A 25,056-nucleotide genomic window follows, 5' to 3' on the forward strand; every position below is an offset into this window, starting at 1 on the left:
AAGCCATAAGTATTAATTTAACCAGATGCAGTGTTTTGTAGAGGAATAAGACAGTACTATTTTGAGTCTGTAGATTGAACAAAGCAAAAATGGCCCTTAGTCGAGTGATATGCTCTTGTCAGATGTGAGTTTAGGGAGAGTTTACAGGTTACTGAGTATATCTACAATAAATGCTGTTGGTTGCGAATCCTATTAGATCAAATGGATCTGTTAGAGAAGCAATGAGGAATTTACAAGAGCAAGGGGATGCGATGGATGGTAGTTATAGGAGTGAGAGGGGAGGTCTCAGATACAGTCAGATAGATGGGTTAACTTCAGGAAAGGTGAGAAGTAGACAGGTAGGTGTAGGGGTCTTGTGTGGCTATCCCCATTTCAGACAAGTATGCTGTTTTGGAAAATGTAGGGGGTGATGGATTCTCGGGAACAATTGCACAAACAGCCAAGTTTCTGGTATTGAGACTGGCTCTGGCTCTGATATAATGAGAGGTACATTGGGTTCCAAGCAATCAATTGTTTTGGGGGACTCTAGTCCAAGGTACAGACAGACGTTTATGGCCAGCAGGGAAAAATCAGAATGGTGTGTTGCTTCCCTAGTACAGGATCAAGGATGTCTGAGAGGATACAGAATGTTCTCAAGGGGGAGGGGGCCAGCAGGAGGTCACTGTACACTTTGGAATCAATGACATAGGAAGGGAAAAGTTTGAGATTCTGAAGGGAGATTAGAGAGTTAGGCAGGAATTTTAAAAGGAGGTCCTTGAGTAGTAATAACTGGATTACTCCCGGTGCTACAAGCGAGTGAGGGTGGGAATAGGAGGATAGAGTGGATGAATGCATAGCTGAGGAGCTGGTGTATGAGGAGATTCACATTTTTGGATTGTTGGAAGCTGTTTTGGGGGAAAGAAGAGACCTATACAAAAAGGATAGATTGCACCTAAATTGGAAGGGGACTAATATACTGGCAGGGAGATTTGCTAGAGCTGCCTCGGGAGGATTTAAACTAATAAGATGTGGGAGTGGGACCCAGGGATAGTGAGGAAAGAGATCAATCTGAGACTAGTACAGTTAAGAACAAAGGCAAGTTAAACAGTCCGGGCAGGCAGGGACAAGGTAGGACTAATAAATGCAGTTTAATTTATTTCAATGCAAGGGGCCTAACAGGAAAGGCAGATGAACTCAGGGCATGGTTAGGAACATGGGACAGAAATATCATAGCAATTTCAGAAATTTGGCTCAGGGATGGACAGGACTGGCAGCTTAAATGTTCCAGGATACAAATGCTACAGGAAGCACAAAAAGGGAGGGAAGAGAGATGGGGAGTGGTGTTTTTGATAAGGAATGGCATTACAGCTGTACTGAGGGAGGATATTCCTGGAAATATATCCAGGGAAGATTTTAGATGGAACTGAGAAATAAGAAAGGGATGATCACCTTATTGGGATTGTATTATAGACCCCCTAATTGTCAGAGGGAAATTAGGAAACAAATTTGTAAGGAAATCTGTTATCTGTAAGAATAATAGGGTGGTAATGGTAGGGGATTTTAACTTTTCAAACAGACTAGGAGTCTTATCGTGTGGAAACAGGCCCTTCGGTGAAACCAGTCCACACCGACCCTCTGACTAATGCACCTAACACTATGCAATTTACTATGGCCAATTCACCTGACCTGCACATCTTTGGACTGTGGGAGGAAACCCACGCAGACACAGGGAGAATGTGCAAACTCCACACAGATAGTCGCCCGAGGCTGGAATTGAACCTGGGACCCTGGTACTGTGAGGCAGCAGTGCTAACCACTGAACCATCGTGCTGCCCCAAAAACCACAACACTATGGAAACAGGCCCTTCGGCCCAACGAGTCCACACTGACCCTCCACAGAGTAACCCACCCAGACCCTACATTTTACTCCTGACTAACGTACCTCACACTATGGGCAATTTAGTATAGCCAGTTCACCTCACGTGCACATCTTTGGATTGTGGGAAGAAACCAGAGCATGCAGAGGAAACCCACACAGAGTATGTGCAAACTGCACACAGACACAGTCACCTGAGCCTGGAATTGAACCCAGGTCCCTGGTGCTGTGAGGCAGCAGTGCTAACCACCAAGGGTTTAGATGGAGAGGAATTTGTGTGTAAAAGAAAATTTTCTGATTCAGCATGTGGATGCACCTACTACAGAAGGTGCAAAACTTGACCTACTCTTGGGAAATAAGGCAGGGCAGGTGACTGAGGTGTCAGTGGCGGAGCACGGTCGGTTTCTGTGCTGTACATCTGACTATATAACTTTCAAAAGTTGCTTGGGAGTAGATGTTCACAGGTAAAGGGATGGTTGGAAATGGAAAGCCTTCAGAAATGAGATAATGAGACTAGAGACAGTATATTCCTGTCAGGGTGAAAGGAAAGGTTGGTACATGTAGGGAATCCTGGGTGACTAAAGAAATTTGGTTAAGAAAATGAGGGAAGGATGTCAGGTACAAACTGGATATATAAAGTGAATCCTTAGAGTATAAAGGCAGTAGGGAGGGAAATCAGGAGGGTAAAAAGGTAATGTGAGAACTTTGGAAAATAGGGTTAAGGAGAATCCAAAGATTTTCTAAATACATTTAAGGACAAAAGGATATCCAGGGAGGGAATAGGGCCCCTCAGTGATCAGCAAGGTGACCTTTGTGTGGAGCCGCAGGAAGTTGGGGAGATAATAAATGAATATCTTGCATCAGTGTTTACTGTGGAGAAGGACATGGAAAATATAGAATGTGGGGAAATAGATGGTGACATTTTGAAAAATGTCCATATCACTGAGGAAGAAGTGGTGGATGTCTTGATACACGTAAAGATAGATCCTGATTAGATGCACCCTAGAACTCTGTGGGAAGCAATTGCTGAGATATTTGTATCGTTGATAGTCACAGGTGAGGTTCTGGAAGACTGGAGGTTGGCTAGGACACTTAATGGTAAGGTCCTAGGGAGTGTTGCTGAACGAAGACCTTGGAGTGCAGGTTCATACCTCCTTGAAAGTAGAGTTGCAGATAGAAGGCAGCATTTAGTATGATTTCCATTATTGCTCAGTATTGAGTAGAGGAGTTGGGAGGTCATGTGGCTGTACAATATGTTGGTTCGGCTACGTTTTGGAATAGTGCGCGCAGTTCTGGTCTCCTTCCTTTCAGAAGGATGTTGTGAAACTTGAAAGGGTTCATAAAAGATTTACAAGGATGTTGCCAGGGTTGGAGGATTTGAGCTAGTAGGAGAGGCTGAATAGGCTGGAGCTGTTTTCTCTGGAGTGTCAGAAGCTGAGGGGTGACCATTAGAGGTTTATAAAACATGAGGGGTATGGATAGGATAAATAGTCTTTTCACTGGGGTGAGCAAATTGAGAACTAGAGGGCATAGGTCCTTTTTATGTTTTCCCCCTCACCCTAAACCTAAGAGGCAACATTTTCACGCAGAGGATGGTGTGTGTATGGAATGAGCTGGTGGAGACCACTACAATTGCAACATTTAAAAGGCATCTGGGTGGGTATATGAATAGGAAGGGTTTAAAGGGATATGGACCAGGTGCTGGTAAATGGGACCAGATTAATTTAGGATATCTGGTCAGCAGAGATGAGTTGGGCAGAAAGATATGTTTCCACGCTGTACAATCGACTCCTTCACAAAACAAAAAACACCTTGCCAAACAGCTAGAGTCTAAGAAGATTGATCAACCAATGGCAGATAGCCCATCTGACATTATTAACTTTAATAATATTGGATGATGAGTCTTTAACCAGTAAGAGGCTTTCATTTGTCTCCAGTAGTTTTGTACTTTAACATGTCAGGAGTCACATCCACTATCAGTACTGCAGGTGTTCAGCAGCTGGCCTGGACATAGATATATACAGGATCTCACTTTGGCCAAGCTTGTGGGCTGGAAGGGTTATGTCTGCTCCTGCCTATGAAATTAATTTAGAGATCCTCAGCTGGATAATTGCCCATACGGCTTTGGTTTGACTGGGCTAGTAACTGATCCAAATCTTCCTCCTACTCAGATAAATGGGCCAATGGAAAGCAAGCCATTTTAGATTAAATCAGATTACCTACAGTGTGGAAACAGACTATTTGGCCCATCAAGTCTACACTGACTCTCCAAAGAGTAACCCACCCAGACCCATTTCCCTCTAACTAATGCACCTAACACTATAGGCAATTTAGAATGGCTAATTCACCTGATCTGCACATCTTTGGACTATGGGAGGAAACTGCAGCATCCTGAGGAAACCCATGTCGACATGGGGAGAATGTGCAAACTCTACACAGTCACCCAAGGCTGGAATCAAACCTGGGTGCCTGGTGCTGTGAGGCAGCAGTGCTAACCATTGAGCGACCGTTGCTCCTTTTACAAGGCACTGCCAGGTGAGCAATATAAAAGTAACTATGTATAAAGTAATGTCATCCACGTATATTCACTTAATTTACCAGATTAGAAATTACTATTACAACCGTCACTGTCTGTTTTGTCTTAGAAATCTAAACACAATGCCAAAAATAATCAAGTTGGGCAGAAAGCTGCTAGAGTTAAAGTTTCAGGTAAATGGAGTTTAGTCTACTAGATTTCAGATTTTAAACCTTGTGGCATAACTTGTCAGTAGTAAGCTTTTTTTTTAAAAAGTCCTCAGCTTAAGTACAACTAATTCCTGAGGTACTTCATAATGAAAGTATGAATATGACGTAGTTATTAAACTTGTTGGAAGTTTAAAATTTCAGACTTTGAAGCAGCAGAAACAAGCTAGTTAACAACACTACTCCCCATGTGGAATAAATGAGAGCTATGTCACCTGGTAATCCTTATATAGCATCTCCCTCTGGAGGAGTATTAGTTTATGAGCACAATAGGAGCACTGCACTGTACCAAAAAAAAAACAGCAGGTCCTATTAGATTTCTTTCCTTCTCCGGTTCATCATGACTATTTGGCTTGTGAATTTCTATAGGAAACAATTTAATACAATACATGCCATTGAGCAAGCTGGTCATTTCCAATAGCTTCTCCTCAACTATTTATGAAGTCTGCAGCCATCTGCTTATGTTGAAAATGCTGAGTCGATGTCTTTTATCCAAAGACCCAATGATCAGTGACCAAGTGGCACAGAAACAAAACAATTTCCCTTGAAATGAAGACGACAGAAGCCTTTGTGGAAGACAAATTATGTTGCCAGAAACCTTGCTGAAAGATGTACTATAATGTTTTCCAAGGTTCATATTTATAAAATTAAGTTCCCCTTATACTCACTCAACAGGCGGTTGTATGTATTGTTAGCACTTAATGCACATTGAAGTGGATAAATAAGATCCAATGGCCATTATGGTGACAAGGCTACAGGATGCAAGGATTAAGTCCTTAATATTCATGAGGAATAGGAAACTAGGTGAAAGTGAAGGTGTGGCATGATTATTTAAAAGGATGACATTTATGCAATTAAGTTGTGATCAGGATGCATGATAATTTTGGGTGGACAGGAGGGGAAATAAATAAATCCCAAACTGGAGTAGTCTACAGTCCCCCTAACAGTAACAATAATGTAAGGTTTAAAAAAAGAAACATTTGCACTTTTGTGGCACAGTAGTAGTGTCTACTTCTGGGCCAGAAGGCCTGGGTTCAAGTCCCATCTGCTCCAGAATGTCAAAGCTTCTGAACAGGTTGATTTTTAAAATTCAATAACAGAGTGCTTGTGATATGGGGAGTGGAGTGTCTTTTTTTTTAAAGCAAACTGGAAAATTTAAGACTTTTAGTAGCAGCCTTGATGAGGAGTTCATAGAATAATTTAAAAGGTAGAGCAACAAGTTCTGCAACTAAGAAACTGACTGGGAAGCAGGTTATAGAACAATAGAATCTCTACAGTGTGGAAACGGGCCATTCAGCCCAACAAATCCACATTGACATTCAGATTAAAAGTAACTACAGGAGTGGCAAATATGACGACTGGTCAGAAGAGAGAGAGAGAGAGAGAAAAGAGGTTAACTAAAGATTAAATCAGCAAGACAGAATTAGAGGAAGCCAGCTGGAAATGTAACACATTAATAGGAAAAAGTTTCTACAGAAAGGAAACTAGTAAGTAAAGTGAGTTTTAGTCCTTTACAGAGAATGTTTTGCTTCTGTCTTCAAAAAATCATTACATAATAACTAAATCAAAGGTTTTAAGGGAGAGGGTAACTTTAATTAAATTACAAATTAATGGGTAAGCAGTAATAAGCAAATCAATGGAGCTGTGGTATGACAAAGTTTTGACAGATGCTGACGGGCTTCATCCTAGTCTTAAAACAAGGATTAAATGAGTTAGACAGTTCAAGATTTTGTGGATTTACGAAAGGCCCCAAATTAGCAAAAAAAAATTTTCAAAAGATGAAATGAGACAAACATGCAAGTATAGTAGGAAAGCTATCTTGACATTTGTCATGGGGCAAGTTAGAATTCATAAAACGAGAGGGGTCTTGGCTAAGCACACAGGCAAACTCAGTTGTTTGGGAAGAGTCAGCATGGTTCCGTGAAAGGTAAATAATGTTTAATTTATTAGACTTGTTTGAAGGAGTAATGTGGAAGGTCTCTTATAGTGCAGAGGTAGTATCTGTACTCTAGGTCAGGAGACCTAGGTTCAAGTTCCAACTGCTCCAAAAGCATGTAATAACATCACTGAATATGTTGATTAAAAAATAGCCGGCTTTATTTGAATTTGAGAATGTATTTGATAATGTACCATAAAAAGGGTTATTGTGGAAAATAAAACACATGGTAAACGTGATAACATTTAGTATGGATGGAAAATTGCTGGCAACAGATAACATTAGCATAAAATGGGATTTTGCCTATGACAAATAGAATGCTTGGATGGGAGGGATGAAAACATGGTAGCTAAATCTGCGGAAGACAGGTTGAAAAGTACTAGTAAAGAATGGATACAGACAATGACTATATGGATACAGACAGTATGAAGAAAAGTGGAAAATAAAAACATTCATTAAACAGCAAATAATTGCAAAATTGAGGTGCAGAGGGAGCGAAGTGTTCTAGTATGAGTCATAATATTCATGTGCAGGTACAATGTATTCAACATGGTTAATAGGATGCTATTCTTTGAAAAATTAACTAAAAAAAAAAAGGGACATCGTGCTTCAGACAGTACATATGCAACCAACATCTTAAATGCTGTGCATCATTTTGGGCTCTTTAGTTAAGAAATTATTAAGTGCATTGGCGGCAGTTCAGAGATGGCTAACAAGATTTATACCTGGAATGAATAGTTTCTGTTGAGGAAAGGTTGATCATTTGAGTTCATAAGTAAGGGTGACTTGGTTAAAGTGAAAGATCCTAAAAAGGTCTTGACTGTGGATGTGGAAAAAAGGTTTCCTCGAGAGTTCAGAACTAGGGACACAGACTTAAAATTAGACATGAGGTAAGGAGACTTTTTTTTAAAAAAAAAAGAGAAAACACTGCCTCAAAGCGAAATAAGCAGAGTCATTGACTACTTTAGGACAGGTAGAAACTTACTCAAGGGAATCTCAGATTATCAAGATTGATTTAGAAATTGGAATTGAAAACATTTGCCATGAAAATATTGAATGGTGGAACAGACTGGAGGCTCCAAATGATCTACTTCTGTTCCTATTTTGTACGTTTGTATCTTAAACATCTTAAAATGCCATTGATGAAATCACATTTGACATTGAATCATGCAAGATGACTTTAAGAGTGATGGTCGAAACAGTAGATTTTATGGAGTTTTTTTTAAGAAAAGGCAGAAAGGTTAGGGGAGAGAATTACAAAGCTTATATCATCATCATCCCCATCCAACCATCAGGACAGACCCAGTAGATGTGTCAGTGCAGTGGTATACAGTTACAACACTGCCATCTACCCGAATGTGGGAAGTTACACAGGTATATCCTGCACAAATAAAACAGGACAAATTTAACCCAGCCAATTACTACCCCAGCAGTCTACTGTCTGTCATGAGCAAAGTGATAGAATGTGTTACTACCCCAGCAGCTGCTCAGCAACAACCTGCTTAGTGACAACAGTTTAGTTTCCACCAGTGCCACTCAGCTCATAACCTCATTACAGCCTTGGATGGACAAAAGAGCTGAATTCAAGAGGCGATGAGTGTGACAGCCCTTAACATCAAGGACCCTGGCAAAAATAGGTTTTGGGGTAAATCAGACACTGGTTGGAATCATATCTGGCACATAGGAAGATGGTTGTGGTTGTTGGAGGTCAGTCATCTCAGTTCCAGGACATCTCTTCAGGAATTCCTCGGGGTAATATCCTAGGCCCAACCATCGTCAGCTGTTTCAACAGGACCTTCCCTCCATCATAAAGGTCAGAAGTGTTTGACAATGATTGCACAAGTGTTCAGCACCATTCCTGTGTCCTCAGATACTGTAGCAGTCAAATGTTCAAATACAAGATCTGAACAACATTCAAGCTTGGGCTGACAAGCAAAAAAAGTCACACTATACAAATGCCAGGCTTTGATCATCATCAATAAGGGACACTAACTACTGCCCCCTGATATTCAATAACATTACCATCACAGAATACCCTACTATCAACATCTTGGGGTTACCATGAACCAGAAATGCAACTGGACATGTCACAAACAGTGGCTAGGTATACTGTGGCAAGTAACTCACCTGATTCCCCAAAGCCTATCCACCACTTACAAGGCACAAGTCAGGAGTGTGATGGAATGCAGTCACAACAACAAGCAGCTTGACACCATCCAGGATAAAGCAACCCACATGACTGGCACAACGTCCACTCCTGCAACCACTATCTTGCTGTCTACAAGTTGCACTGCAGACGTTCAAAATTCCTCAGACAGTACCTTCCAAACCAATGACCATTTCCATCCAGAAGGACAAGGGCAACAGATATATGGGAACACATCCACGTTCAAGTTTCTCTCCAAGCCACTTACCATCGCTGTTCCTTCACTGTTGCTAGGTCAAAATCCTGGAATTCCCTCTCTAATGGCATTAGTTGGTCAACCCACAGCATGTGGACTGCAGCTCATCACCACCTTTTCAATGGCAACTAGGAACAGGCAACAAATCTTCGCCTACCAGAGATATTCACATCCCATGAATGAATAAAAATGCGATACCAGATAGAAAAAAGGTATTTGTTTTTGCTGGGAGGAACACCTAGGACCATTCCAATTTCATGATATGAAAAATAATAAAATATTGTTGAATGTGAGAACAGGCAAGGAGGATTAGATTCCTGGATTACTGGCTCAATTTCTGGGAAAGATGGGACCTGTCCAGATACAACAGATCGTACCTGATTTGACATTGGGTGGGATTGATTTTTAATCTAAAACAGGATATAGCCAAAGAGGTTGGGAGCTGCCACTTGTAGGAAAGTCCAGAGAGCTAACATTTAAAAATAATAATAGTACAAGGCCAACATGTTTCCAAAAGCTGAAGAGTGGGGCTAACAAAGTAGAGAACCCTGGCTTTTGAGGGCTGTACAGAATTGGATAAAAAAAGTTAATACCAGACAGGGGTTTGAAATAGTAGATACTAAAAATATAACCAATGCAGGGAGATAATTAAACAATTTGAGAGAGCAAAGAGGGAACATTACGAAAAATCCAAGGGCAGTCCATGTCAAGACAGGATATGGGTTCAGTAAAACGACATAGAAGGTAATGTTGAGACTCAAACTATTGAACTCCATATTAAATTCTGAAAGCTACAGGGCTGAAGAGTATGGCCCATTAAGGACTAAGGTATGTGGAGCCAGAAGGTATTGCTAAAGTTTTAAAGAGTACTTTAATTGCTGGTGGTGGTGGGGTTTGCAGAAGATATACACAAACCAGTTAGCATTGAATATAGTCCATAAATTGGGATTCAGATGAAATGCATCCCATGCTGCTGAGGGAGACACGAGAGGAGATTTCAAAGGTTCTGACATGAATTTTCAAATCCCCTCTGACTATAGGATAGTTACCAGTGAACTGCAGGACAGCAACTGTAATACAATAGTCAAGAAGGGTAGTGAGGGTTAACAATGAAACTGCAGCCAATGAGTCTCAGGGATATGGAAACTATTGGGGAAAAGCAAATATCGGAGGGACAGAATTAATCTCTGTGGGGGTGGGAGAGGATTAATCAAGGTTGGTCAGTTTGTCAGGAGGAATCCAATAAATTTGATTGAATTTTGAGGTGTCTGCTATGAGGGTAGTGTAGTTGACAATCTGCATGGATCCCAGTAAGATGGTCTCGTGTGGCATATTGAATACGAAGCCAAGAGCTCATGGAATCCAGAGCAATTTGGCAGAATCAATTCAAAGTTTGCATTAGAGAGCAGAATGCGATGGTCGAAGGATATTTGTGGGACTGGAAGCCTGTGTCCATTGGCAGGATTCAGTACAGGGTCCGTTCCTGTTTGTAATGTACACTAGTGATCTTGACATGAATGCAGGACATGTCAGCAAGTTCACTATTTACCACACCAATTTTCATGTTTGCAAAGAGGAAAGACTACAAGATAATGCAAACGGACCAGTGGGCTGGACTGATTTAGCAAACAGACTTGCTAGGCTGGGGTTATTTTCCTTAGATCAGGAAAGACTAGGGTAAAAGGTGCATAGACAAGCTAGAGGGAGAAAAACCTTGCCCCTTAGGAGAAAATAGCCAGGCAAGAGTTTTAAAAGCAAGGAGCAAATTGTTTAAAGGCTGAGTAAAGTCTTTTCCCCTAGAGTGAAGGGTATCTGGAACTCACTAGTTAGAGTGTGGTAAGGACAGGAACTCTCCAGATACTTTAGTATTTAGATGATAACCTGAAATGCCATAGCATTCAAGCGTACAGACCAAGTGCTGGAAAATGAAATCTGAATAGATGCTTGATATCAAGCATCGGCACTATTCGCCAAAGGGCCTTTTCCCATGCTGCATAAACTCTATGGAATGGTACCAAGCTACTGGTTTACAATTGAAATGTGTCCTCAGAACCTTAGGTTTATAAAAATTATACCGGTATTTCAGGTTTGAAGAGAGATTATCCAATTTAAGCCTGTTTTCTCTGGAGTTTAGAAGACTAAAGGATAATCTGATCAAAGTCAAAGACATCAAGAGGAAATGACAGTTTCTTTATCCTATTTCTGATAGGATGAGAAATATCATAATTCTACTTGTTTTAAGATAGTGACAGAAAAGGATAGGCCTGATCTAAAAAGTTCTAAATTGGAGGAAGGGCAATTTGACACTATTAGGCAAGAACTTTCAAAAAAGTGATTGGGAGCAGCTAACCACAGGTAAGGGATAGCTGGAAAACAGGAAGGCTTCAAAACTGAGGGTAAAGTCCAGAGACCGTATGTTCCTCTTAGGGTGAAGGAAATGACTAGAGAAATTGAGCTTCTGGTCAAAGAAAAAAAAAAGCAGCATGTATCAGGTATAGACAGCAGACAGAGTGAATCCCTAGAAGAGTATAGAAAGGAAGAGTACACGGAAGGTGGAAATCAGGAGGGCAAAAAGGAGACATGAGATAGCTTTGGTAAATAGGGTTAAGGAGAATCCAAAGGGATTTTACAGATACATTAAGGACAAAAGGATAACTAGAGAGTAAAGGGTCCCTCAAAGACCAGCAAGGCTGCCTATATGTGCAATCACACAAATAGGTAAAATACTGATTTTCCATCCCTCTGGAGAGGGATATGGAAGCTAGAGAACTTGGGGAAATAATATGTTGAAAAGTGTCCATATCACAGAGGTGGTGGTGCTAACATCTTAAAGTGCATGAAGATGGATAAAACTCCAGGATCTGATCAGGTGTATCCTCGAACTGTGAGAAGCTAGCCAGGTGATTACTGGGCACCATGCCAAGGTGATGTGCTGGAAGACTGGAGGTTGGCAAATGTGATGCCATTATTTAAGAAACATGGTAAGGAAGAGGGAGGGAACTATAGACCAGTGAATCTGACATAAGTGCTAGGCAAGTTATTGAACGAGATTCTCAGGAATTGGATTTACATGGATTTAGAAAGGCAAGGACTGATCAGAGATAGTCAACTTGGCTTTGTGCATGGGAAATAAAGTCTCACTAACTTGACAGTTCTTTGAAGTAGTAATGAAAATGATTGATGAAGGCAGAGCAATAGACATGGTCTATATGAACTTCAGCAAGATGTTTGACAAGGTTCCAGATGGTAGCCTGGTTAGCAAGATTAAATCACATGCAATCCAAGGAGAACTAGCCATTTGAAAACAATTGGCTTGAAGGAAAGAGAGGGGGTGATGGAGTGTTGCTTTTCAGACTGGAGGCTTGTGATCAGTGTGCTCTGCAAGGATCAGTGATGGCCCACTGCTTTTTGTCATTTATATAAAAGATTCTGATGTGAAGTTAGGAGATATAATTATAAAGTTTGCAGATTACACTAAAATTGATGGTATAGTGGACAGCCAAAAGGATTACTTCAGTGTACAACAGCACCTTGATCAAATGGGCCAAGTATTGGCAGATGGAGTTAATTTAGATAAATGTGAAATGCTGCATTTTGGTAGGGCAAATGGTAAAGTCCAAGTAAGGAGTGTTGCCACAGAGTGCAGGTTCATAATTCCTTAAAAAAGGGGAGCTCCAGGTAGACAGGGTAGAACTGGTGGTATTTGGTATGCTTACCTGTGTTGGTTAGTGCATTGAATATAGGAGTTTGGAGCTCATTTTGTGGCTGCATAGAACATTGCATTCAATTCTGGTCTCCCTGCTGTAGGAGAGGTGGTGAAACTTGAAAGGGTTCAGAAAAGACTTAAAAATGTTGCTAGGGTTGGACAGTTGGAGCTATAGGGAGAGGCTGAATAGACTGGGGCTAATTTCCCTGGAGCTTCAGAGGCTTGAGGGGTGATCTTACTCAAGTTTATAAAACCATGAGGGGCATGGGTAGGATGAATAATTAATGTCTTTTTCCCCCAGGGTAGGGTAGTCCAAAACTAGAGGGCATAGATTTAAAGCAAGAGGTGAAAAATATAAAAGGGATCTAAGGGGCAACTTTTTTTTCCACGTAGAGGGTGGCAAGTGGATGAAATGAGCTACCGGAGGAAGTGGAGGAGGCTGGTACAATTACAACATTTGAAAGGCATCTGGATGGGGACATGAATAGGAAGGGTTGAGGGGGATAGGGGCCAAATGCTGGGCCTTCATTGAAGATATCTGGTCAGCATGGACAATTTGGACCAAAATGCTTGTTTCATGCTGTTCATCTCAATGACTTTAATTCAGGCCAGATTGTTCAGGAGTGGTGCTGGGAAGCACTTCTTTACACAAATGGTGGCAGAAATTTGGAACTCTTCCACAAATGGCAATTGATGCTAGATCAGTTGTTTGATTTAAATCAGAAGATAGATAAATTTTGTTAAGCAAAAAGGCATTGAGAGATTATGGGCCAATGGCAATTACTGTCTATGGAGTCAAGCCGCACATCAGCCATATCTCATTGATTGGTGCTAACTTGCAGCTCAAGGGAGTAACAATAAACTGCAACAATAAAAGTGCAAAAAAACTGAGAAACAATTAAGGGTAGTTTAAAATTTTAAGGCTGACGAAATAATGTTTTAACAACTCAGAAGTTATTTGAAAACCATAGTATCAAATTAGACCACTAAATAAATAATTTCTTGTTGGACTTGATACTCACGATTTTTAATTAAGAGCACCATCCACTATCACAGAAACAATCTAGTTCTTCTACAAATGGGAATTATACAAAATTAGACAGATGGTTAGAAAATCAAACCAATTCAAAAGGAAAATGCAAATCACATTAGATTATATGGGGAGGCGACAGCCTTGTGGTATTATCACTGGAACTGTTAATCCAGAGACCCTGGTAATGTTCTTTGATTCAAGGTTTGAATCCTGCCACGGCAGATGGTAGAATTTGAATTCAGTAAAAATATATGGAATTAAAGAATCTAGTGATGACCACGAATCCATTGTCGATTGTCAGAAAGACCCATCTGGCTCACAGATATCCTTTATAGAAGGAAACTGCTGTTCTTAGCCTATATGTGACTCCAGGCCCTTAGCAATGCAGTTGACTCTAACTGCCCTCTGGGCAATTAGGGATAGGCAATAAATGCTGGCCATGAATGAATAGAAATGAAGCTAACACAATTTCTGTAGTTTAAGTTTTGTATATAGTTGCTGAAGACAGTTGAGAACCTGCATATGTGTTTATAGCTATCGTTAGAAAAAAAAAAGTGGGGGTCACTAATGAGAAGCTACCGATTTCAAAAGAATCATTTGTGGTACATGGGCCACCATTTGTTGCTTACCTGTAACTGCCCTCAAACCGAATGGCTCTGGCTATTTCCAAACCACAGCACAGTAAAAACCCATCTGGTTCATTAAAACAAAATCAGCTATTCGACTAACTTTTAATTTGAACCCGTACCACCAGAACATCAGGTTAAGATTAGTTATCACTAGTCTAGCAACATTACTACTACACCACCACATCCCCTAGATCTTCTCAACAAAAACTCTACATTAAAAAAGGTACAAAGCCTGAATACACTAAAACATTAAAAACAACCTATCCAACATTGAGTGTACCATCACTGTATGTACTCCTGTGGTTCATAGTAGTGGCTGCCACAAACTACCCAAAAGCAAACTAGAGATGGACAATAGACATGAGCCTTGTAGGATCACCCATATATTAAGAATGGTGAAACCAGGTAGCTAGGAATGTCCTATAGAGTCAAATGGTAACAGAATACTAAGAGCATTTGTGATAATCAGAACTATAGGGGTCACTGTTGAGGTCCTACTAGGACACCACTTTTTTGGAAAAACACAGATGCAAGCAACTTATGATCACATTCATTGTAACATGCAATTTTAATACAGCCATGGACAAAGTAAACAGCAATTATTCTCAAGAAGCAACAGTCAAAAAAAAAAGCACTGATAAACGTAGAACACCTAATAAACTTTATAGTGTCTTGCTTGGCACAGTTCCTGTTTTCAATATGCTCTCGAATGGACTACATTCAGTTCAAAAGACATATGTACACATTCAGAGCAAGGCTGTAAAAAGCAGGTATTAATTTCATACCAACTATTCCAAGTTCCACTTCTGCACAATATTAAAAACTCAATGCACCAAAAGTAAAACACGCAAAAAAAAGTTCTGCAATTCTTTGTGCATCTCTTGCATGTTTAAAAACAAAAATAAAAATTTACAAAAATAATCTACATTTTCTAAGCACATGACAAACGTGGTAATGTATTTTGAAAGGTGCTTTCCACAGAAATAAAAAAAGGACTTAAGAATAAAAAATACACCTTCACTTCCTCCAAATTTTCTTAATGAGACAGCTAATATTTTTCTGTTCTTTGTGAAGATAAAGCTAAGATTTATGATCACTATTCTGCAAAGGGTCACAATAACCCATTTAAATTAACATTTATGAGAATTAATCCAAACAAAGATTGAGAATAATGAAGAACTGTGCACCTTAAAGTCTTATTAATTGCTACTTTACTGCTGCAAAAATTGGTTAGGGTTGAATACTAAAGGCGGAGATATGAAATTTAGTTTCCTCTTAAAAAGATGAATACGTGAAAAAAGTTAAAAATTCATAAAACCTAGAGTGGTGAAGAAACTATATTATCTTTGAGCTGCACACAGGATACTGATTTTCCTAAGAAAGCAATTAAATTTGATTCTCATGAATTCTCAAAACAACTTAAACCAATAAGCAGCTTAGGTACCAGAAGGTTAGACAAAATAGAGAAATAGAAAAATGGTCAGAAAGTTGAAGGTGCTGTCCAATAACTATAGTTTGACTAAGTGATCCAGCTTGGCCCCTCTGCAAAATGATGGTATAAAAAAAATTATGAAAGCATTCCTTTTCCCAGCCTGATTGCATCATTTATGGTGGGTTAGCTTGTAACATTACAAATCAATTCTACATACCAACAAATCCCGAATACAAACTGGCAAGGTATCACTTGCCACAAATACAATGAACATTTGTCGGCAACAAACCCGTGAAGTTGCTAAGAGCAGATGCAGCAGACAAGCACATAACCACTCCTATAATTAATACACGTATTTACAGACAAACTATCCAAAGATGAGTCACTGCCCTTCTATGAAATCCTATGCACGTGCATATCACATTTAAAGCTGTGCTTCTACATAGCTATGTTTTATTACTCATCACCCATTCCAGGCAGTCAGAAATAAAATAAAAGCAAGCAGCATAGAATACAAGTTACAATGCAAAAGGCCAACTTAGTGGCTTGAGCTTCACTGACAAAAAAAATTAGAACCAATATTCTAATTAATTAAGTATATATTTTAAATTATCCCCTGTGCATGAATACCACAGCTTTATTTAATCCTCCTTTTCTGAAGTATATTACAATTTTAAATAAACCTGGCATCATATGTAGGTTCTCTTATCAGGGAAGAACTCCTTATCCATAAAAAAAAGGTAATTATTTCACAATTCATACCAATTAACACTTAGTTTGAGATAGAGTTCAAAGAAAAAAAAGACACTGTCTTCCACAAACTAAAAATTTCAAACATATCACCAGTTAATAAATTACTTCACATTAGCAATGGCACCCAAGATGTGCCGAAAACAGTGCAAATATTCAATATTTCAGTAAAACTATGAATATTGAAGCTTTAGCTTACTTCAGAATTGCATAAAGCACACAGATTTTCCATTCGAAATTTACTGTACCAAAAAATGCTAAATGCTGACTACTAATAGATGCATCAACCTGTATCCCCCACCTCAAATTCTTAAACCAAGGATTGCTGGCAAACTTTATAAATAGCCATCAAGGTGAGAAATTTTAGTATAGTAAGTAGAACAGTTTCCAACTACCTATAAAACACTCAGATCTGGCACAATATGGTGCAAATCTCTATTGTCACAAAGTGCCTTAATTGCAAGCTCACATTTCTACTGTATTTTCACCAGTCTTTCAATCTCAGTTTAACAAATTCTTGCTAAGTCTACATCATATTGCAGTGCTCTCAGAAGCAGGAATTGGATGAATATGCTAAAATTTAAAGAGCAAAATTTTTAATCCCAAAAGCTGATTACAACCCATGAAAGACAGGACTTATGACTTTTTTTAAAAAAAAAACAGGCCTTCTACCTCTAATCTACACAATGAGTCATTGTATCCACTGGTCCACTAAGTGACATACTTCTACTCTTAAGTGCTTCTCTTGCCTCAGATGGTCTTGACCCATTGCTATGAAGGTCTACCATTGGTCATGACAACTCACTAAAAAGGCCATACTTTCAGTGTCTACATGGCATTAGCCGGTTGCTTGATAGAAGAAATTACTGGTTCAATACAGTCACGATTGTAGCTGACATCAACACACTCTTCCCACCAAGAGTTCACATACGAAGGAAAAAAGGATGCATGGTCAATTTTCCCCTCTGTGAACACTAAAGTCAAATGTAGTACAACACATCTACCACTCAATGAGATCAGGAAATTCAGGGAGCAATAATTCAACAGCAACATTTTGGCTGGACTGACTTAGTTCTACACTGAATGAACTTCACTTGAGAGATTACGGCAGCAGCTTGGTCCAAAAACTACTTTGTGAATATTCAATTGTTTCAAAAACAATATAAATTGTAAAATCAAAAATAAGTAATAAAATAGCATACGATCTGGTTTCAATGAATAGTCAGCTAAACAGTGCATTAATTCCCAAGTTGGCTCTCGCCATGTAACATAATTGCAGCCTTTGCTTATTTTTCCAATGCTAAGAAATACACTTACAGGGATCAGAATATATTTCTACTTCATCTTAGCCTTTTCTTCTCCCCACCAGATTCTCATTTTTCTTTGTAAATTACTAACTCAGTTTTAGTGCCAGATGTAGTTTAATGACTACTGTAGATAAAACAGGCACTTTTAATGAATGTTGCAGATTGCAGCACAGAGAGGACTCCATTCTTTCAACACTAAAATCTGCATCTAGGCCAGTACATGCATTATGGATGTCTCAATTTTCAGATGAAATTAATGTCTGCAGTAATGTTCATCCTATAATTCAATGCATGGGATTAAGGTGGTTCCAATTGTATTGTCAAGATGCAACAGTGCTTAGACAGACGAACCAGAATGGTCAATGAACAAAAACAGGTTATTTGGCTAAAAGATGATATGAAGCAGTTTTCATTTGTAACAATTGCTGAATAGTCAAATAATGTGGGAATTCACGGTTTAATAAGTTGGTAAGAGATAGGAAATAGTCTACCCTCAATATGTCGAAGCCTAAATGTTCAGACAGAGGGAAGACCAGCTACTAGTCTGGTTTCGACATGCACGTATTGGAATGAACCCTCAAAAATCAGAATGATTACATTAGCAGAAATGCAATGCATACGTATTTATTAAGTCAAATGAATCAGAGTTCAGCATGCAGACTGCTCATGGGAAAAAGCCTTCAAAAAGTCTGGAAATATTCATATTATTCCGTTTTAACAGTAGTTTTGTCATTAAATTGTGGGAAATATCAGTGAGCAAACTAACACGTAAAAAAAAAGAATATCCAATTAAATGATCAGAAAGGAAAATAACATGAATTTCAGTTTTTGGTTTCAGAATCAGAGTAGGATCCTTACATTGATGCTGTAGCTAAAGTGACTCAAGATGAACTGTGTTCATGGATTCCAAATATGATGCATTTGACGGTTTTAAACCAGCATGATTGGATTTGACCATCTTTATATGATTATTAAATATGACAATTTAAATTAGTGATGCTATGTTTTATTCACATTACAAACCATCATTCACCAACAGCAATAGTTCACATTTTATTCAACCCGTGCGTTTGGGAGGATTCTTCAAACAAGTAGGTTTATGCACCATGATCTATAATATTTAGTCAGGGATGACCTGCAAATATATATACACTTTCTGGTTGTGAACTTACAGTAGGCCAGCAACACATGAAAAGTCAGGAATTTTTCGTCAGTATATTCTGTGCTGTTAAAAAAAGATAATTGTCCAGCATGACTGGAAATTTATTATGTTACACAAACTAAATATTGAGAAAGGAATGAGTTTCTTCATGGAGGGGGAAGACAGTAATTTCTAGCTAGGAATATCCTTTCTCTCATAGCATTAGCACCTTCAAAATTTTCTTGGAGCACCATTATTTCCCAAAAATCTATTGCAACAAACTGGCACAGTTAGCAAGTGGTCTTGTAACATTTTAATGCATGTTTATTCACATTTAATTTTTGGTGCAGCTCTGCAACATTCCAAGCCAGTTCTGTAACTACAAAGTTACTTGTTAAAAGTTGCCCAAATTGACCTGTAAAATACAAAAGGGTGCAGATTTAATTCAGGTAGTTTTGATCTAGCTAGTTTAGTTAAAAATGGCACAACTCTTTCAGCCTACTTGGTTGACATAACAAACAGTCCCTTTGGAGGTTCCATTATACCTTAACAATGAATTATACCCAAAGCAAGAAAATAAAAGGATGTAATTGAGATTCGCGCCCCCTATTAAAAAATGCCAACTCTGCAGCTCAATACATTATCCCACTTTCATAAGAAAAGATTTCTGGTTTTACGTCTTGAAAGGAATTTAAGAATGGCCAGACTAAAAGCAACTGAAAAAAAACTTGGTGATCAACAAGTACTGTGCCATCTGTATCCAGATGCCATAAAAGACCTCAGCACACATTTCAGAATTAACTGAACTTAATTTCAAAAATCCTTGACAATGATAAAAACTGATAACCCACCAGTGATTAAATCTTTTCAGTGGTCACTTTAGCTTTCTAGCATAAAAGGTCAACCACAAATTCTGCATTGCCTTTTGATTTGTTTTCCCTCCCACCACTTAAAATTTTGATTCCACACACAATTTTTAAAAATGCAATCTCATGGCACACCACTTGCCAACAGTAAGGCTACACATACCAAACATCTGTTCTCACTAACTCCCAGAGTCTTTGTTGTAGAGTAATACATTTTGCAAAAATATCTTTGCATTGGAGAGAAGTGTAGTTTCTTTGGTCCAAGGATAATTGGAGATTGACCGGCCAACTTCAACACGTCAGCGCTTACTTTTTATGTAACTACTGTTTTTTCTCCTTGATATTTTATCATCTCCCTCCCTTGTCACTCAGCATTGTGTAATGCAAAATTGCATCTGCCAACATGGGAGGTCCTGGACTTTAGTTGGTTGATGTTGGTAGAAGCAGAGCAATGAGGAGCTACTTCATGCAAAAAACCTTAAAGGATTAACGTCATACAGCGTACAGCTGAAGAAATAAACTGGTACAAACCTATGAATGGGACTGGTTTTGCACTTTATAGTAAAAGGGGAAAAACACTGCTTGTGTGAAGATACAGAACAGCAGAATGATACTGAGAAAGAATAAAAGGTTTCACTAGTTAAAATTCTTTGAAATTAAGCTCAAAATTTAAAGCAGCAGTAAGTGGCAAAAATAAGCCATTAGTATTTGATTTAATAATTTAAATGACTGTATACAAATATTTCTTGGAAGGCAATTTGTAAGATTAGCACAAAAAGATTTAAATAACATTTAAAAGTAAATGTTTGAACAGATCAATGTGCCAACCTCGTGTCACTGATTCATTGTGACATGGACCACTAATTTTACACCCTGTTGAAATATAGACCCAGATTCTCAATATTTTCATTGAGGCATACAAGATCATTCAAAAATCCACATTTTGAACAAATCAGAGGACTGCTGTGAAGTGAATTTACAAACTAGAACCTGATGCAACATTACCACCCCCACTAAAATAACAAGAATTCCAATGAATTAATTGTGCAGGAACTCAAAATACAACTGCCTAAGTTTTGCACAATTTTCAGATCTTGACTAAAAAGTTTAGGGTTGTCCTCTTGACAATCATTTTCTTTTCTGTTTTCAGAAGTTAATGGGGCCTGCCACCAACTTACATGGACCAAGTTTTACACAATGCAACCCCCAGGATCACAAACAGGCAATAAAATTTGAAGTCCTTCAGTGAATCCATTAAATACAACTATCCAATATTACACTCCTTCCTCCTACTCCAAACATCTTCTAGCTATCTACCAGAATTAGAGCTTGCCAAGAGGCCAGAACAATCTGTAGATTAGCAGGTCCTTGCTCTGCTTATCAGTAGAATAAGCTCAGGACAGTTTATTGATTTAGGGCCAGTCTATAGGTTGTGACCCCAAAAGGTAGCAGCCAGATGTAACCACCATTTTTCAGGTAGCTCTGATCTTGACCTTCAGCAGTGTTCTCCTTTAATGGCTCAACTGTCTTAAAACAAGGCTTGGTTAATATGCATGCTTGCTTCAACGCATCTTGAGCAAGTTTGCTTTGATTTTGTCAAATTCCGTGATATGAAAACCTTGTATTCCTATCCACGGCTGACTGACCGTTGTACACGAATCATTTGAACTTTTTTCTTTATCTTTTAACAAAAAGAGGAACACCTTTGCCTTTCTTGGGACAGAGTGGCATGAAAAAAAAACGTATTTTCCTCCAGACGGGAAACAAGCGAAGTATCAAGAAGCTTCCCGAGCAATCCAACCGCTCTCCGTTAAGAAATTCAATATCCTCTTCTTTAAGACTTTGTCGAGGTAGCTGGGCAGGCGGCTCTTGGAAGGGATGCCCTGCCTCTTCTGCAGGTAGTCCTTGATGATGATGGTCTTGACGGTCAGGTACCGTGTGGGGCTCAGGTTGAGGGAGCCGCACAGCAGTTTCTCCCGCTCGGAGAGCAGGTCGAAGCCGGACAGGTGCTCGATGGAGCTGAGCTCGGCGGCGGCGGCGGCAGCAGCGGCGGCGCCGGCGGCTGCTGCAGCTGCCGCTGCTGCGGCGGCGGCCGCCGCCTCCTTGCCGGCCTCGTCCTTGCCGCGCTTGGCGGCGGCGCTGTTGCGCAGCTCCTTGCGCTTCTCGCGCTTGTGGCGGGCCGCCTCGTACTCGGCCGACTCCTCGGTCTTGGCGATGCCGTTGCGGCGGTAGCGCTGCAGCTCGCGGATCTTGGCCCGCAGCGCGCGCTCCTTGTGCAGGTTGTCGAAGCAGTCGTCGAACTCCTTGGCGGACAGGAACTGGCAGATGGGCCGCAGCTTGGCCCGCAGCTCCTTCTCCTCCTTGGTCACCTTGCGCTTGAGCGGCCGGTCCTTGCGCTCCTTGCCCAGGAAGGCGGGCACCAGGCTGTAGTCGCGGGCCATGTTCTTGCGGCGCTGCCGCTCCCGCAGCTTGCGCACGTACATGTCGACGTGGGCCCGCTTCAGCTCGATGTCCACGTCCTCGTCGTCGTAGTTGACGGCCAGGCCGCTGATAAGGGTCTCGGCGTCCTGCAGGTACTCGATCTCGTAGTCGTCCCTCAGCGGCATGTAACCGAGCTGTTGCTGCTCGGCCACAGTGATGTCGAGCGGCGGCAGGGGAGCCGTTAAACTCGGCGAGAGGGGCCCACCCCCCGGGCACGTGTGGTCAGTCACGCGGTTCGGGATGGAATCCGGGATGCACGCTCTGCCCAGGTTGCCATGGATATACATGCTGACGTAGTGCTCCATCACTTCCGGCGGAGCGCGCCCGCCCACATGCGCGGCCATGTCCTCCCAGTTGCCGAAGCCGTACTGCTCGATGGCATCGAGCAGCAGCTGTTCCTCCCGGCTCGTCCAGCCCCCCTCCGCCTCGGCTCCCCACAGCGTGAACCGCCCGCCGTCCACCAGCTGGTAGCCGTGCCAGCGACGGTGCTGCCCGATCTCGGCGCCGGCCGAGAAGCACTCGGGGCACATTTCGATGTCCTGGCACTCGGTGCAGCGGAGCCGCAGGCTCGTCACGTCAGCCAGGCAGTAGACGCAGTACTTCTTACCCAGCTCCGCCATTGTGCGACGAGCCTGCGCGCTCTCGCCCGCCCGCCTGCCGGCCCACCCGGCTTTCGCTGACTGTTCGAGCATGCGCCAGTTAGCGCCACCTGGAGGCGCTGGGAAGGAGCACTGGGGGAGGGTATTCAATTAATGGACTGTCACTCTGCACAGAGTTGGGAGGAATCTTGTTTTGTCAAAGCTCCTAAGTGTTGCTGTAGTTGTTTTAACGACCCTGTGTGGACATACATGAGTTAAACTTTTGCTTTCAAAATTCCTACATATATAAGTGCACAAATTTATACAGAACGTTAGACCCCCCCCCCTTTGTCAACCCAATTGTTGTCACTTCTGGTCTTATTCCCCCAATAAACTTGTCACTTGCTGTTTCAAGTAACCTTTTCAACCTTATTAGGGAGCTTAATGTGAAGTTGGGACCATAATATGATACAATTAATTCTGCAGTTTGAGAGGGGAAGGTAGAATCAAATGTAATGGGTAAAGGTAACTGCAAAGATATGAGGGAGATGGCCAAACTTGATTGGAAGGGAAGGCTAGGAGGGAAGACAGTGGAGCACCTGTGATAGGAGTTTCTGGGGATACTTTGGTGCCAAGCAGAAATTCATCCCAAGGAAAAAGAAACATGGAGGGGAGGGAGAAGGCAACCATGGCTGACAAGGAAAATTAGGGACAACTTAAAAGAAAAAAACACACAATGTGGTGAAGATTAGTGGGAAGACTTTAAAAACTAGCAGAATACAACTAAAAAAGCAATAACCGGGAGAAAATAAAATACGAGGGTAAGATAGCTAGTAATGATTAGATTCCCTACAGTGTGGAAGCAGGCCCTTTGGCCGAACCAGTCCACACCAACCCTCCAAAGAGTAACCCACACAGACCCATTTCCTTCTGACTAATGCACCTCACATTATGGGCCAATTCACTTGACCTGCATATCTTTGGATTGTGGGAGGAAACCAGGGTACCCAGAGGAAATGCACACAGATACAGGGAGAACGTGCAAACTCCACACTGACAGTTGCCTGAGGCTGGAATCAAACCTGGGACCCTGGCGCTGTGAGGCAGCAGTGCTAACCACTGAGCCACCGTGCAGCCCATAATATAAAAGAAGATTGCAATAAAAGATAAAAAGAGAGGCAGGAGTGGATGTTGGATTGCTAGAAAATGACACTGAGTCGTGGGGAAAAAAAGTGGCGAAGGAACTGAATATGTGCATTGCATCAGTCTTCACAGTAGAAGACACCAGCAACATTTCAGAACTTCAATAGAGTCAGGAGGCAGAGTTGAGTGTAGTGGCCATCAGTAAGGAGAAGGTGCTGGGAAAGCTGAAAAATCTGAGGGTGGATAAATCACCCAGACCCTTGAGTTGGACTACACCCTAGAATTCTGAAAGAAATAAGGAGATTCTGCAAGCAGTGGTAATGATCTTTTAGGAATCACTGCAGTTAGGGAGGGTCACAGAGCACTGGAAAATGACTAATGTAATGCGCCTACCTAAGAAGACAGGAAATTATAGACGAATTAGCCTGACCTTGGTTGTTGGTAAGATTTTTAAGAGTCCCCATTATTAAGAACAAGAATGAAGAATACTTGGATATGTATGGTAAAATAGGGCTGAGTCAGCACAGCTTTCTTGAGGGGAGATCATCCCTGAACAAATCTGTTAGAATTCTTTGAGGAGATAATGAGCAAGTTAAGCAAAGAAGCGGCAATGGACATGATCTATTTGGATTTCCAAAAGGCTTTTGACAAGGTGCCATATAGGAGACTGCCAAATAAGACAAGCGCACATGGTGTTGGGGCAAAGTACTGGCATAGATAGAAGATTGGCTAACTGGCAGGAGATAGAGTGTAGATTAAGGGTCATTTTCAGGATGGCAACTGGTGACTAGTGGAGTTTCACAGAGGTCATTGTTGGAACCACAACTATTTACATTATCCATTCATCATCTGGATGAAGGAACTGATGTTGTTGGAACCACAACTATTTACATTATCCATTCGTCATTTGGATGAAGGAACTGATGTTTCTAAGTTTGCAGTTGACACAAAGATAGGTGGAGGGAGAGATAGTGTTGAGGAGGAAGGGAGGCTACAGACGCACTTGGACAAGCTAAGAGAGTGAGCAAATATGTGGCAAATGGAATACTATGGGG

The 25,056-nt window shown here is 40.8% G+C and overlaps 1 protein-coding gene across 1 annotated transcript; it reads right to left on the reverse strand.

Moving 5' to 3' along the window:
- Nucleotides 1–14,847: 14,847 nt before the first annotated feature.
- tada2b (transcriptional adaptor 2B) lies at nucleotides 14,848–23,164 on the reverse strand. The gene has a single exon (XM_043698436.1). The coding sequence runs from the start codon at nucleotides 22,970–22,972 to the stop codon at nucleotides 21,575–21,577; it is 1,398 nt and encodes a 465-aa protein (XP_043554371.1). The 5' UTR covers nucleotides 22,973–23,164; the 3' UTR covers nucleotides 14,848–21,574.
- Between the last annotated feature and the right edge of the window lie 1,892 nt (nucleotides 23,165–25,056).

Source organism: Chiloscyllium plagiosum, chromosome 1 (assembly GCF_004010195.1).
Source record: "Chiloscyllium plagiosum isolate BGI_BamShark_2017 chromosome 1, ASM401019v2, whole genome shotgun sequence".
In the NCBI taxonomy this organism is placed as follows: Eukaryota; Metazoa; Chordata; class Chondrichthyes; order Orectolobiformes; family Hemiscylliidae; genus Chiloscyllium; species Chiloscyllium plagiosum.

Coding starts and splice junctions, on each gene's coding strand:
- tada2b (XM_043698436.1), bottom strand. CDS start 22,972: ATGCTCGAACAGTCAGCGAAAGCCGGGTGGGCCGGCAGGCGGGCGGGC.